Source organism: Oxyura jamaicensis, chromosome 5 (assembly GCF_011077185.1).
Source record: "Oxyura jamaicensis isolate SHBP4307 breed ruddy duck chromosome 5, BPBGC_Ojam_1.0, whole genome shotgun sequence".
NCBI classification, from domain to species: Eukaryota; Metazoa; Chordata; class Aves; order Anseriformes; family Anatidae; genus Oxyura; species Oxyura jamaicensis.
In genome coordinates, this window is record NC_048897.1 from 22,922,797 (window position 1) to 22,938,509 (window position 15,713).

Below are 15,713 nucleotides of genomic sequence, written 5' to 3' on the forward strand. Positions count from 1 at the left end.
TACGCTGCCCTCGGGAAGCTGCCGATGCCAAGGCTCACCAGAACTGGCTCACCTCCTCACACACAGCCCACCTCGCAGTCGTTGCCCAGTTTTATTTTGTTTAAAATCCGCCGTGTTAAATATTTTAGTTACAAGTTCCGTGTAGAGAGGGTAAGAGTAATAAACTCCGCAGGCACTAGCAACCCCCTCACTCCCCCGTACATGTGTGCGCTATTGGATTAAGGACTGCCCCCCTCCCCCCCAAACCAGCAGCCTCGGGCTGGGATATACATTACACTTAGAGGCCTGACCCCCAGCTCCCTCCTCGCTGGTAGAAGGCCAAGCCCTCGCACGCAGGGAAACAGCAGTCGGACCCACCATCAGTGTGCTGTGACTCCAGGACAGCTGCTGGGGCTGGTTCTTAGCCGAGTGTCGGGCAGGTCATGGTGAAAGGGTTGCCCCCCACCCCCAGGAACAGTGCTACCCCCCAGAGATCGTCTGCTCTGTCCCCCCAGCCATGAACATTCGTGTCTCCATGGCCAGGCTGGAGAGAAACAAAATCTCCACGGGAAAGCAGGGGAGATGTAACCACCGCGTTCCTGTCTGAGGTGGGAGTGTAACTAGGGCACTGCCAGAGGCATGACACCTACCTCAGCCCTGCTCTGATCAAAAACTGCTGCAATGGGCCTGGGGGACCCCAGACTGCCCTTGCAGAACAGATGAATGTGAAATATTTTCAAGCAAAACAGGGACAGAACAGCAGCCTTTCCTCTCCTCCCCCCCCCAGGAACCTCAGTGCTAGGAAATAAAGCTGAACCTGCCTTGGAGGGGCAGGGAAGGGTACCCTAGCACAGCAGCAGCAAGCATTTTCCAGTGGTATAGGACAAGCTAGAGGTGAGAGGTTGGTGCCACGAGGGAGAGGACGCCATACAGACGGTTCTGGAAAGGCAGTGCCATTCAGTGGGTAGCCCACTGCGCAGCAATCCTGGTGAGAGACTGAACCATCCTTAAACAGAACAGGAAAGGAGGTAGGAGCTATCCTCACGATCCCCTCTGGGACACCTCCGACCTCAGGAGAGGGAGAGAGACTGGAATGACCCCTGCCAGTTCCTGAATGCCCTGTGTCGCCCCTGCTGGTGCCGCGGCCCTGCCCTGGGTGGGTTGCGTGGGGGTGAGGCTGCTCTACAGGTCGAGCAGCAGCACGCGGGGATCCTCCACCGCTGCCTTGATCTTGCGTAAGAAAGTCACTGCCTCTCTGCCGTCGATCAGCCGGTGATCGTAGGTCAGTGCCACGTACATCATGGGCCGCACCTCGATCTGAAGGGGAACAGTGAGATGGGCGTTAGCGTGCTCAGCCCTGCTGCCTGCTTGATGCCTCCTCTGAATTTGGGAACCTGGCTTTTTCCTATCCTGAATCAGGGGCTCCTGGGTGCGTCCTGCCTGGCACTGCACACCACACAGGACTCAGTCCCTTTCTGGACAAGCAGGTTATTCAGTTGTCCCCCTTACAGATACCGCAAGGCCCCTGCACACCTCAGGCAAGTACCAGTGCCAGCCAAGTTGTCCTTCACCCATTAGCCTCTGCTGCTCCTTCACCGTAAAGCCTTGTAGAAAGTGGCATCACCCCCTTGGAAAGCATGTGGGCTACGGTCCTCAGCCCCCTGAGCCCTCTCCTCTGCTTGCTGAAACCTCCTGTGCAGCTCTACTTACTTTGCCTCCAACGGCCACAGGCCTGTCGAAGATGGCATGCATGCCCAAGATAGCAGACTGGGGTGGGTTGATGATAGGCGTCCCGAAGAGCGACCCAAAAACCCCTCCGTTGCTGATTGTGAAAGTGCCACCATCCATGTCTTCGATGGCCAGTTCATTCTTCCGTGCCTAGAAGAAAGGCAAGGTCTTAGCAAGCCACTCACCTCAGAGAAGACAAAGGACAAGGGTTTGCATGCTCCCTCTCCAGGAATAAATGCTGACAGACAGAGCTTTACTAACTAATTTGTACAGCTGAAAACCAGCATAAATTACTTGCAAATACATTCTGGTTTTAAACCTGAACATTGCTGTCTTTGGGGAAGGATTTTCCTGCCTTGGACTCCAACTCCTGTTTTTGCAGGAGAGTTCAGCCTTGGCCTCCAAAGACAAAGGCGAAGACACACGATGTCACTCACACAGAGCTGCCCTTCCAGAAGGCCTCAAACAAGTAGACAGATCTGTCCTGTAAGGCATGGCACGGCTACAGCTGTAACTGGATCACTCCCCGCCACACAACTCAGTGTGTTAGAGGTCAGAGATGACACCACACAGGGACCGAGTCAATTCATGCCAATCCAGCAGCCTCAGCTCCTTCCATTCCTCCCAACCCTCTCCAAAACCACCTCCAGCTTCACTTACCTTCTCCCCCAGCTCATAGATAGCTCGCTCTATGTCAGCAAAGTTCATATTTTCTACATTCCTAATGACAGGAACCACAAGACCCTAGGGGGAAGCAAAGTGCACAATCAGCAACTTCAGGGCAGCGACAAACAGAGAACTGCCACTGGGCAGGAGCCTGGCCTCAGCCCACAGCAGGTGGTTGGCACAGCTGCCTCGTGCCCTGCCAGTCTGTCAGGAAGTCTGGCACGGCACCCACAAAGGGCCCGCAGAGTAAATCAGACTTCTTTGTATAGAAACCCATCCCAGCCAGGACTGTTCATATCCCAAACCGGCATCCATAAAAGCAGGTGAGATGATGAGAAGGGTTCAGCTGTCACCTCTTTCTCTGTGAGAAGAGCGCAGTCCCTTTGTGCAGGACCTCCCCTAGACTTTGGGAGCAGTGACAGTCCTGGCCAAACCTCTGCCTTACAACAGAACCAACTAATTCAACATGCGTATCGTCATCCCACACTCTACCTGGACAGAAAACTACCTTTGAAGCAGCAATATGATTTATGAAAATGGTGGGACAGTACAGCAGGGTTAGTCCAAGGACACGACATATGCAACTTTTACAGACTACACCATATTCTCATGAGTCCAAGAAAAACAGGTTTCCCTGGCTTGGCCTTACTCATTAATCACCTTGTTACTACATCTCCTACTACAGCGGCAGAATATTCTCGGTTCTCCACCTCCTCCCAAAACCCACCTCAGCAGCCCTCAACGTATCAGATGTCTCACCTAGATGAGCAGTTTCAGCAGTTTCTGCTGCAGTGGAGCTCAAAGCTGAGCTGACTCAAAGCGAGCCAATAACCATCCTAAACCTGAGGCTGCAGGAAACACGGCCAAAGCATCCAAGGTACCTACCCGGGGAGTTGCTACAGCAACGCTGATGTCCACGTAGTCCCTGTACACAATCTCTTTGGTCGTGTCATCAATCACTAAGAGACAAAAAAAAAGGAAAAGTTGTTACACACACAGCACCCAAGATTGAGAGCTCTAAAGGCCAGCAATATCCGTTAAATCGTAGCAACTTGCTCATCTCTAGCTCAAGCATAACTCCAGAGAAGACTGAGCCTTTACTGCTCCTGTAGGAGAAGTGTCAGGACAGACAGGAGGAAACCGAATCCAGATAGGTCAGTGCCTTTCAGACATTGCCTGGGTTATTCTCCTCTTCTGGGTTTGAGCAAAGACCTCTGGCAGTCCCCAGGAACTGCACTGCACCTACAGCCGCTACACCAACCGTCAGGCTCTGCCTCTTCAGGCTGGGTGAACACCTAGCATGCACAGCCCCAGCCCTGGCAAGCCCTTGCTAACAAGGCTCTTGGCGAGGTGTCATCTACCTCTGTAAGTGGCATTAGCAACATCAGATGCAGCCCAAAGGGCTCTGTCCCCCTCTTCCCTGTGTATTTGACTTGCTTGTCCAAGCTATTAGCCCTTGCCACATTCACCAACAGGACGTGCAGCTCACCAGTGAGGGTCACCACTCACCTGCGTTCACAACGGGCTGGTCCTGCAGAGCAAAAGCTGAAGCTTTCACAAAAGCTGACATGAAACCTAGTTTTAGGTTGTGCTTTTTCAGGAAGGGATCCTTGTGTACAGCTCTCATCTCCCGGATGTTGCTGCAAAACACAACAGTGGTCAGCAGGGAGTCCATAAAGACACTGTTCCCTCGCTCTGTCACAGATCTCAGTGCCTCCCCAAGGACTGCAAACCTGCACTACCAACTGGCAAAATCCCAGTCTCCTGAAAAATCCTTCAAATGTCAGAGATGAAACGGGCTGAGGCTCTAAGGCCCTTGCCAAAGGATCTACCAGGACCTGGTCCAGGACCATAAACTCAATAGGACAGGATTAATCCGCGTGTCCTGTACTGCCAGGCACACAAGCAAGATGAGGCATGGCGTATTTCCTGCTCGGGCCTGATAAAGCTGCAGACATCCCTGCTGAGCACGGCACTGCAGGTGGCAATTCCAGCTGTGTCAGGGCTGACACCGAAGAGTAAAAGAAATGGGAAATGCCAAGAAAAGAAGAAGAGAATGCCAAGAGAAGAAGAGATGCAAGCAATGAAAGAGGCAAAAGACTTCAACCGCTCCACAAGTCCAGTGCCAGCCAGCACAGTAATGCCTCAGAACCCCACTCTGGCTCCAGGAGTTGCATGAATATGAAAGAAACCTTCCCAGATGCTATGGCAGCAGGTGCTAGCTCACCCACAGTCCTCAAGCAAGTAAGTCATGTTTCTCCACCACTCATGTTTATTAGAAACAAGAACATTCACAAAAAGTCACCCAAGCAGTGGCCATGAGCTCTGCCTCTACTAGGCGAATCCAGATGCTGTGGAATTGCATGGTCCATCCCTCCCGCCTCCAGAGACCTTAAAGTCTTTGAAGAGACAGTTTCAGCAAGGGGCAGAGGTCTTTGTGGTTTAGAGTGTTTGTTTTCCTGCACCTAACCTTGTTTAGGGCTAGGATTACTGCCCAAAGACATTAGTGCCTCCCAAGACACAGGGACTGCAGCAATGAGGAGGAGGTTTGCTCTGAAAGTGGCTCATTAAGGCTTCCTCCTTTCAGACGCTGACCCCCCCACGGGAAGCGGGAGGCCCCAGCTCAGGCCCTCACCAGTCGAGAGCACAGCAATCAATCCAAACCAGATTACCAGATGCAACGAGAGCCCCAGGCCAGCGTAAAGCGACACCTCAGTGAGGCTCATAGAGGAGATAAAGCTGCAGCACTTCCCCTCCAATCAAGACTATTTTGCCAACCTTATTGTTCTGAGACCCAAATATTTACATGTTTTGTCTTAAGGAGCAGAATAGGATTTCACAAGGCAATTTGATTTGGGCACAATTTCCCCTTAATGCACTGTAACATAAGCTGCCCACCCTCCAAAGCCATTAGCGTGCTCAGCCCATGCAAGCACTTGAGTCAGGAGACCCCCACCTGCCTGGAGGGGAGGGGGAAGGATGTTGGTCTGTCTCTGGAAAGCTGAACCATCTGACAGCAAGGGCCTCAGACCTGTGCACTGCTCATCTGAGAGGCTGGCGAGCCCCAGGGAACCACCTCATGGGAGGCCAAACATGCCCAACGCCAAAAAAAAGTAACCTGGTGGAGTGGCAGAGAGCAGATGATACACCTTGTCGTCTCCTGGCAGCCACTCTGCAAGTGACACCAGTAACTCCTACTCTTCTGCTCAACATCTACCTATGCTCAACCAAGAGCCACACAGATGAGGAACTGAGTTGCCCCTTTAACAAGCAGCAGATGACTCCCAAGGAATGAGAGACCCTCAGGAAACTATGCATCCCTCCTGCTGCAACACCTCCAAACCCTGATGGAGATGTACAAGCAGTGGTACTCACCTAAGGAAGATGTCCCAAAAGACTTACTGTCAGTCTCCCCCAAGGGGATCAGCAACGTCTTGCCTGCTATTTCAAGACAACTGCCTGCACCTATTTAACCCAATACAGGGGAAAACAGAAGGTCTGCTCCTCACCTCATATCGATCTCATTGAAAGTGGTCAGCATGGCACAAGTATTCTGAGCCTCCTTCAGCCGCTGAGCAATACGCTGACGCATCCGATTCATTTTCACCTGAAAATTAAACAGAAATAAGCAGAGGCTGCCTCAAGTTCATCCAAGAGAGAAAACACCCAAGAAACTCAAAAGACTCTTCTTCTTGCCATCTCGTTGACCAGAAATGGGCTTAAGGTTTTCACCTCAGGTCTTCCTGAGGAACACGACAGGTTGAGGAGCTGCCCATTTCACTATGGAGCTGCCCCTTCAGACCTGTGTTCCTCAAACTCCAAGCTCTGTTAAGTTTCCAGCACAAGGCTAATACGAGCAGAGCAAGACAGCTAAGAAAGCAGGCTGCTCAACCCATTTTTTTTTTAGGAATGCACAAAACATCTGTAGCACCAACGGGCCCTTGCTGAGAGTTTGTGGACAGAGCAAGCAGACCGCAAGGAGCCATACATTTTCCATCAGCAAAGCTCAGGACAAGACTTTTGCCTAGAACCAAGATCAGACCTGCCTCTTTTCTCCACCCCACCTCTAAGTGGTGCCCTCACACAAAGCATTTCCCACTCTGTCACAGCCCTGTCAAGCTGGGTGTGAACAGGTAGATAGGGACCCATCCCCCAGTTCACAGCTTGTGCCAGAACAAGGTGTCACCCAGCAGCACGAGCAGCAGCAGGGCCCCTATTCCCGCGGCTTACCCTGTGCTCTGATCGGGCACCTTTGCTGGGCGCTGCCTCCCCAGGAGGGGCTGCCACTGGAGCTGCAGCCGGCTTCACTGCAGACACTGAGGGTAAAGAAGACATCAGTCAAAAAGGGAAGCCAGGGCCTGAAGAAAATGCCCTGAGGTGACAGCCCGTTTGAGCCCCGTGCTCAAACAACACAGTGCATAAGCAGCTGCAAACTGGGCCAGACAGATTCCAGGCACAGCCGAGTTCTCCAGCCTGGAGCATCCAGCACAGTAACACAGGGAAGCTTTCCCGGTAAGTGCCAGCCTGCTAATTGCTTTTAACCTTACCAACTCTCCCCTAGGAGAAGAGGAGAAAGCAGCTGTTGCCTCACCTGGTTTGCTGTCGATGGGCTGAGCTGACACAGGCGGCACTGGTGGCATCGTAGTGGGAATTGGTGCTGCAGCAGGGGGAGGAGCAGCTGCAGCTACAGGTTCAGGGGCTGCAGGAGGAGGAGGGGCTGCTGCTGGTTTGGCCTTGGCAGGAGCAGCTAAAAGACAAGGAAGAAAAATCATCGTAAGAGCAACCACGGTTTCTATTGTCAGGGATCTGTGAGTCCAACCAACCTGATAAAAGTTAATCCTCTGACAGATTGCCTTTATGTTCTCAGCACTAGAGAACAGCTAGGAGCCCCCACAAGAGGATCTCGTGGTGTTTTATCTCATCAACACTAGATCTCCTCACTGTGCAGGAGACTGGATGGTAAAGAGAAGAGGGTGGAGAAGGGAGTTGTGTCAGGGGAATTCTCATCTGATTTTAACCTACTGCTGCAGTCTCCTCCAGAGGGAGCAAAAGGCAAGATTCCCCCTCAGAAGGGCTATGACTATGCTTTTTCTTTTTTTCAGCGTTTCTTAGGATCCTTCCAAATGCCTGGCTTCTGTCTTCAGAAAAAGACAGGTTGAAATAGGAAGGTCTGTGCAAGTTATACACGCCTGACTTACCTCCAGTTTTCCTGAGTTTGAACAGAGGTGTCCCTCCTTCCACTTTGCCACCATCAGGTACCAGAAGGGCTTCAATCACACCAGCTGCTGGGGCTGGAACTTGCACCGATGTCTGCAAAATGGAAAATCTTGAGATTCCCCCAGATACTGGATGGGGAATGAATAAAGAAGCTGATATGCACAGATACACATTGTAATTTGGCACAGACAGCACCTCTGTCTTGCACCATTTCCACCAGTTAGTTTGTACAGCCTCTGCTGGGACGTTGTGCCAATACTCGGGAGCTGTAGGAGATGCTGGCAGTAGAAGGCATAGTCTGATCTTCCTGCTCCAGGGTACAATGCAGAACTGATCGTACTACTGCCAGCACCTTCCTGACAGCAAGATGGGAAGCAGAATGTGGCAGGGAGTTTTAGCAAGAACTTCAAAACCCAAGAGTTCTTTAAGGGGTGAGTACATTTAAAGGCTGAATTTAAAACACTCTGAAGACATCCCACGGCTCTGCAGATTTCTGTTTAAACACAAACAGGTTTTCAAGCTTAAAGCACGCAAGTGGGAAGACGAGTGGAATCACAGCTCCCACAAACATCAGCACCACTGATGCTTCTTTAAACGTACGAGGAGGGAAGAATTGTCAAACAACACTCACTTAAGGCACAGCCAGCTTTCACACTAAATGAGAAAAGCTTTTCTCTGTGAAGGGAGCAGGAGAGACAGGCAGGGCCTGCAGGCTCGGCTGCAGAGGAGCCATACAGGGTACTTGGTACAGAACCGGAAAAAGTTTTGGTCCAGAAGACTCCTACCTTGTCTGTTTCAATCTCACACACCACTTCATCTTCCGCCACTGTGTCTCCAACAGCTGAATGACAGATACGAAGAGCACTGTGAGGAAGGAGGCTCCAGCCTCCCCCCTCAACCCACAGCAGTCTCCCACTAACCCAGGATTTTCTCATGCCGGTTCTCCACAACTTCTAAAGAGAAGTCTAACTCAATCTGCTGCAGAGTCCAATTCCAGTTTAAACATCTCCCTTCAACATCACCCAGGACAGAGGTAATGAGGCAGTAACTGCACACCAAAATTAACCTTAACTACCTTGTTTGTCACAGGCTGAAGGACACAGAGCAGGCTCTCAGCCAGTGAACTGCAGTCCACCCCTGGGCTTTCCAGTGCAGAAGCAACGGTGCTGAGGATTGCAGGGAAGAGGTAAGTACTTACCTTTCTCCCACCTGACATCTCCTTCTGTGACTGACTCTGCAAAGGCTGGTGTGTTCACCGTAACCACGTCATCCCCTGTGAGAGAGACAGACAGACAGACTTGAACGCATTCAGAGCTCAGATGTTTTGGCACTGCTTTGTTTTTGTCACCAGGACTCTACTAGAGCTGGCAGGTCAACAGACATCAAACGTTAGCCTTCTTCAACATCAATTAAGATTTGAACACAAGAGAAATTCCCACCTGGCCAAAAGTCACACTGTGACAGAAATATCAGACAAAAGCTTTAGGGCCCAGAGACAAAACCTCAGCCACCCACTGAGGGAGGGCAGCAGCGAGCCTAGACCGAGGATGGAAAAGGCAGCTTCAGCTGTTGTCAGAAGAGCAACAGATAGCACAGGAGTCACCCTGCTGACTCCTGACTTCTTACTTACTATGTACTGCTGTGGTTCTGAAGTAACGGACAGCGAAGACACTGGAGCTATTTACTCTGGAGAGAGAGAAAGATATGAACACAGAAGAAAAAACAGAACACAGAAGAAAAAACACTTTCCTCTGGAGGCTGCCAGCACCAGTCTCAAGCTCAAAATTTACATTTGCTTGTTTAACTGATCTGAAGGCTGCTCAGCTGTTCGGATGTATTTGTTCCAAGGGACTCCTACTTACTGGTTCGAGGTGCAACAATCCCACTAAGAAGCAAGGAAGTAATTCAGTTTACAGTCACTAGTGCTCTCAGAAATTCAGTGAGAACTGCTATTTATGAAATCTTAATTTAGGGAGCCAGCCCAACAAATCTGCTGTATTTTAAATACTGATAAAAGGCTGACCTAGCCCTACACCCAAGATGAGTGCAGGAACCATATTTTACCTTTAGATCCGGACTGTCATGTCTACAGAAGTTGCTAGAATGCTCCAAAAAACAGAATGCATCATTAATTGCTAACATCAACACATCCAAGAGACAGCTGTTTCCCTCCACCATGTCCCTTCACAGGGAGCTGGCAACCACAAGCGTTCAAAGGATTTGTTTTATACCTATAGACACCGTATTTGGAAACCTGAAGTAAAAACGCTTTAGCTTTCCTCCAACACAAGCTGCTTGGTGCAAACAGACCAGTGTTTCAAGGTCTTATGAATGCACTCTTAAGGTAATAAATGTACTGGGGAAATAACCAGACTACCTCAGCAACACAAACCTTGTCGTGTGACTAAGAGCTCCCTGAACCATCCCACTTCTCCTGCAGGAGACCACCTCTTCCCGCATCCAGCAGCAATCCTACCAGGATGCCAGTGCAGAGCAAGGAAGATTTATAGTTGATAAACCCAGAGTAGAGACTGATTTATCACTGCTCTTCTCATTTCTGCCCATCCTACCTTGACATCTCCTTCCAGACAGACCTTATTTTCTTGAAACGTGCCACAGTTCCTGACCTGCAAAAGCTAGAGAGCCCAGATTTTTCTAGGGCTGGCTCCACGCTCCTATGAAGCGCACAGGGATTTTAAGACAGCTGTCTACACTCAGCCTCCCAGTTTTCAAGTCTTGTCAGGGTTAGAGCAGCCTCCACATATCACAGCTTCCTGTGGATACTTACACGAGCTTCCTGCTGTTGGTGTAGGCCAGTCCCTGGCTGCCAGCCACACCTGTGAACGAGAACGGCGTTACCCCACAGGAGCATCACCCAGCCCGCGGGCGTCCCCGTCAGCAAAAAATAAATACGAACTGCAGAGGACACTGCTATCTGCCCTGAAAGAAACTTGGGACTAAGAGGGGACACACAGCCAGACAGAGGCACCTCAGCAAACCTGCCCAGAGCCTGCTAAGAATGGTGGCCTTGTCTTCACTTCGATTTAAAGAGATGGGGAAAAAACAGTTATATCTTGACCCCAGAGCTAATACGGATAACCTTGAAAACAAGCAAACAAAGCAGCAGTTACACCAGTCAGAACAAGAAGAGATAACAGGGGACACCCCAGGACTGCTAAAGCCCCTGTTGGAGGTGAGTTAACCCCACCAACGTGAAGGGGTTCCCTACAGGAGCAAGGCATCAGTCCCCTAAGAGGTGCTCTCAGGAGCCCTCAAAACCACACGGAAGGATTAGGAGGACAAAAACCACAAAAATGGGGCATAGGACCAAGCAGCAAGCCACTGGCTTCCCTTTCTATTCACCACCTGGCCCAAGAACTCCTCTTTTTCAAAGCTCACAATAGGGAAAGTAGGTGCACGACTTGTCGAGTTTCCTGCACCTGGCTGCCCCCTCCCACCCAACTCGCAGTCCCTGACACTGCCGGTTTTGTTACACCCTCAGCTCCCGTCCTTTGCCTCTTTCAGGGCACTGGGCATTCTTCCAGGCTGATCTGAAAGAGAATCAGTGTAGCAATTGGAGAACATAATTATCTCAATTACACAGGGCCAGGAGGATTTATTTGATTTTTAAAAGAGGTGACAACGTTGACACCATCCCCTAGTAAAGAGCCAATAATCCTGGAACTCTGTAACCAGAAAGGTGAGCAGATTTAACTGATTTCTCCCAGCAGAATCAGGGAGTGATGTAATTCGACATAAAGGCAGTACAACTAGAAAAGAGAGCTCTGGGAAAATGCAGTTTAAGTACTGCAGCACTTCCCAGGCATATGAGCTTTGACATTTCACTGAGCATTCACCCATTGTTTCCGAAGCAGTTTATTAGAGAGCTGGTCTTTGCAACAGCGTGTGTTTCCAGCACGGCAGTGCTTGAAATACAATGCTGCTGCTGTGAAGTCTTCAGCACAGCCGAACGGATCGGGTGGCATTTACGCTAGGCAAGGGAGGCACTCACATGGGAACGCCGCACATGCATTTCACCAACTGTTTCTTCATTGTATGATTGACAGAAGTAACCCCCAACCCAATCCCCTCTCGTTTTCCATAACCAGCTCTGTTCTGGCTAGGTAGCTTGAAAGGAAACAAAAAGGTAAGACTCACCAGACAGAGAGCATCTTGCCAGAGTGCAGTTCCCCTGTCAGAGAGAAGAGGAACCATCAGTACCACGAAAAGGAGGCCTGCCCCAGGAGACCATGGTGACAGCACCTACACCCGTTTCCTTCCAGGGTGCTGCCCTGCGGAGGGACATTAAGCCTGAGAGACTGGGCTTTCACTTGTAGCTCCTGCTGCTTCAACCTTCTCCTGCACACGTCCCTCTTCAAGAGGGGACACATTCCTAACGGCCCATTCACCAAGCCTGCTGTGAATGGAAGGTCAAGGGTAGCTACTGGGTGCGATAAAAGGTATTCTGAGATGTTTAATCCTACAGTCACAGCATCTGACACGTAGCATCTATTTTTCAGTTACTTGTTTCTTTGAAGGCCACAGAGCCTTTGAACTGCAGAAGGCCAGAACTTCCCTCGATGGTACAGCTCCTCCTGCCGTCGGTCAGCCAGGAATCCCACCTCCTGGTGACCTTTTCCTTTCACACCCAGTAATCATTCACTGCACTCCTAGGTCAGCATAACATCCTTCAAAAGTAGAAGATGTTTCAAGATAACCCGGTTTCTTTTCCCGCTGTTACTCTACCTTTCGTTGGTAGCGAACCTGCAGATCTGGAGAACCTAAACATTCTTTACAAGCTATGGGGAACATCTCTCTGTAACCACGACTAAAACACAGCCGGCTACGGTTTGGAACCACAGCTGCTCAGCAGCTCAGAGCACCCTCATCCAGCAGGAAATAGAAGGTAAAAATTAGACTTTGTTCAGGTCTTCAGTTTCTGAAAGGAAGTTTGTGTACAAACCCCGATTTCAGCTTCCCCAGAGCAAGCAGGGTAGGGCAGAACTGATCTTAAATACCAAAGTTACTTTTGGAGATGTGTGGGAGCACAAACATCAAGGCCCAGAGAGATACTTAAACCTGCCACACCACCTCCAGGACTGTAGACTGCCAAAGCACGTCCAGCGAACACTTGGCACCGCCAGAACGACCAGCAGCTCCGACCGGGCCCCTCCACAGTTCAGTTATCCAAACCCACAGAGAGACGTGGCTTCCCAGATAGTAACTCCATTATCTACGGGCTGCGACCAGCTGTGCTGAGGACACACACAGCCCGGCTGCTGAGCCCGTGGGGCCTGCCTCGGAAGGCTATGAAGCTGCGTTGGGGTCCAGCAGCATCCTGCTGCTCCATCTGGTGCCCACAGAGCCAGCCCTGCTGGGCCTGGCACGACAAACGCCACGGCAACGCCATTTGGTCGGGAGCCCAGCGCCCCGTGATCCTCAGCCCTGTACCAGCACCCGTATTGATCAAATCCTGCCCGTGCTCCGCAGCGACCCAGATAACGCCAGGTTAATCGCAAATAAAACTCCAAGCAACCTGAGCTCACCTCTATCCATTAATGTTTTCCCGGGTGCTTTATAAAGTTGTAAAGGTAATCCTGGCATCCCAGGCAGTAACTTATTAAGAAAGAGGCACAGCCTTAGTGAACGTTTACTGTAAGTTAAAAAAAAACAACAGCTTAGAAGGTCTGTGCTAAAATAAAGGGCTGGGAGAAAACACATCTGCGGCTCTCTTCCAGGAGAGGTGCCAAGTCTGTGTTCCACAATCACGGCAAAATTAAGGAAAAAAGCAGTGTCTCTCTGCCCTTCTGCCTTCTAGCTAAGTAAGGGTTGAGCTGTAACAGGCGGAAGAAGCTACTCATGAAAGACACCAAGGCGCTTGTGTTCTGCAGAGCCGCTGCGTGTCCATCCCTTAGCCACAGAGTGCCAGCACACGCAGCTCCGAGATGCCCAACGGGGCTGCTTCCCGTTCCTTTTTTCCCTGAAGGGCTCACTGTGATTGTACCTGCTCCTAAAATCACCTGGCTAAGCCTGCCCTGCATCTGATCCCAGAGCTTCTTCAGTGAAAACGGCAGCATGCAGGTCTCGCTAGCTGCCGTCAGCGCTCTGGGTCACTCTCAAGTCACAGCATTCGCCTGGAGAAGTCTCAGGCTGATCTGCTAGCGCCTCACGCACCAGGCGATTAACTCTTCCCCCCAGTTTCACGTGACTTCTCAGAACTGCTTCCACACCGCTATGTCAAAGTGACCCTGGCACACCGCATCCCGGCCACACCTTTAAGGAGCTGTCTCCTTCCAGCAGGTCACTTCACGGTGACATAAGCCACGGAGTACACCTGCTAACGCGGCACCCTGCCTGCTACAAACCCCTTCTGCAGCGGTGGAAACGGAGCAGTTCAGGCAAGGACCCGAACTCAACAGGAGCGTACAGCTCATTTCCCAGAGCCAAAACGGGAGCCCAGCTCTGAGGACAAGCAAAGCAGCAATCAGTTTGCCAGCACCAGCTTCCCCAAAGCCACGCAGCTGCTGCTTTAATAAGAAGGATGAGCACAAACCACTGCCCTGAAGAAGACCCTCCGCGTGTCTTTGAGGGCTTTAACACAACTACATGCAGCCTGGCTGGGCAGGTGCAAGGATAGACTGGGGGTAACAACGCAGAGCAGGCAGGGGATACAGTTATTAGGACAACAGGTGACAACTCCTCCAGCACGTGGAGGATCAGAGAGGGAAGTTCTTTATAAACTCTTCCCAGGAAAACAGGGCTCCACTGCCACAGCTCAGAGCTCCTGATCAACCCCCCCTGCTTCAGAGCAGCTCCTCACTGGGCTTGTTCAGGTCATCCTTCAACAGCTGCCTGCCCCCGCAGCACCGCACAGCCTTGGTGCCAGGGATGCACCTCCACGACTTCAGCTTGATATGCGAGCACAGAACCTCCCTCCTCTTTTAGGAGAGCGTCTGGGTTCAGACACCCCTTCCCAGCAGAGTCAGCAGGAATCAGCAGTTCTCCCGTTCACCCCCCGCTTCCGAATTTCGCGCAGGCCTATTGTTTTCACTTCTCCCAGCACAGGCCTGCCAAGATCCGGCATTTTTGGAGGGTTTCAAAAATCCCGTGTCATCACCCGACTCTTCCTTCCCTCGTCCCTGCTCCAGCGGAGAGCAAGCTGCTTCCACTTCCCGTGGGAAAGCAGAGCTATGCCCAGCATCGCGGCTGTGCTGTACCCACGGCCACACACCTGACGGATCCGTGCTACCCACGCATTTGGATGAGGTCTGGGCGGAGGCCAGGAGCAGCCCCGGCTCCGGGCCTTCGCCCCGGGGGGACACCCGGCAGCACGGAGCCGGCCCCGAAGGGGACAACCGGGGCGGCGAGGGGGGCACGGAGGGACCCGGGCGGAGCCGGGTGCTCCCAGCCCGGCCCGGCCGCGGGCGCTCGGGGCCGGCCCCGGGCGCGTCCCGGTGCCCTTGGCGCCGCCGTCCCCGCCCGGCCAGGCACCACCGCCACCGCCACCACCGCCGCCCGCCCTCCCTCCGTTCCCGTGTCCCGCGGCCGTGCCCCGCGGCGGTACCTGCCGCAGAGAGCGCAGCGAGCGGCCCAGCGCCCGGCCCAGGCAGCGGGACCGCCACAGCTGCAGCATCGCGGCGGGAGCCGGAGGGCGGACGGCGGAAGCAGGGCCCGGCGCGAGGGGAAGTGCGCGGGGCGGGGCGGGAGGAGGGAACATGGCGGGGTGGGGGCGCGGGGGGAGCCTGAGGGGCTCGGCTGGGAGCAGGGGGCAGGAACGGGGCCGCGGGGCGCCTCCAGGGCGGTGCTGGCACAAACACCGGCCGCTGGGGTGTGGCACAGCCTGAAAGCAGAGAGGAGCCATCTCGCTGCTGCACTCAGAGAAATAAATGCGTGCGCAACCCCCGCTCCTCGCACGCAGGCTGCGCGTTGGAAATGTGTAGGCATGGCCAGCCTTCTGTTTTCTGCCTGCTTCCAGACAGGGAGCCGTTTCTGAAAGAATCACAGAATCATCTAGGTTGGAAGAGACCTCCAAGATCACCGAGTCCAACCCCTGACCTAACACTAACAAGTCCTCCACTAAACCATATCCCTAAGCTCTACATCTAAACGTCTTTTCAAGACCT

The 15,713-nt window shown here is 52.3% G+C and overlaps 1 protein-coding gene across 1 annotated transcript; it reads right to left on the reverse strand.

Annotated features, from left to right (window-relative positions):
* Positions 1-468: 468 nt before the first annotated feature.
* DLST (dihydrolipoamide S-succinyltransferase) lies at positions 469-15,276 on the reverse strand. The gene is made up of 15 exons (XM_035327852.1): positions 15,155-15,276; positions 11,749-11,782; positions 10,379-10,427; positions 9,221-9,276; positions 8,789-8,863; positions 8,376-8,431; positions 7,572-7,683; positions 6,965-7,120; positions 6,604-6,689; positions 5,883-5,980; positions 3,883-4,013; positions 3,259-3,332; positions 2,368-2,451; positions 1,690-1,857; positions 469-1,296 (listed from the first exon to the last, which is right to left on the reverse strand). Exons 1-15 carry the CDS (start codon positions 15,221-15,223, stop codon positions 1,162-1,164), a joined length of 1,383 nt encoding a protein of 460 aa, XP_035183743.1. The 5' UTR covers positions 15,224-15,276; the 3' UTR covers positions 469-1,161.
* Positions 15,277-15,713: the final 437 nt, after the last annotated feature.

Bases quoted from the DNA above. Each gene is read 5' to 3' on its own strand.
- DLST (XM_035327852.1), bottom strand. From the start codon at position 15,223: ATGCTGCAGCTGTGGCGGTCCCGCTGCCTGGGCCGGGCGCTGGGCCGC. The intron at 9,277-10,378 runs GTAAGTATCCAC...CTCTCTCTCCAG, and splicing joins ACCAACAGCAGGAAGCTCGT to AGTAAATAGCTCCAGTGTCT. The intron at 8,864-9,220 runs GTAAGTAAGAAG...TCTCTCTCACAG, and splicing joins CAGAACCACAGCAGTACATA to GGGATGACGTGGTTACGGTG.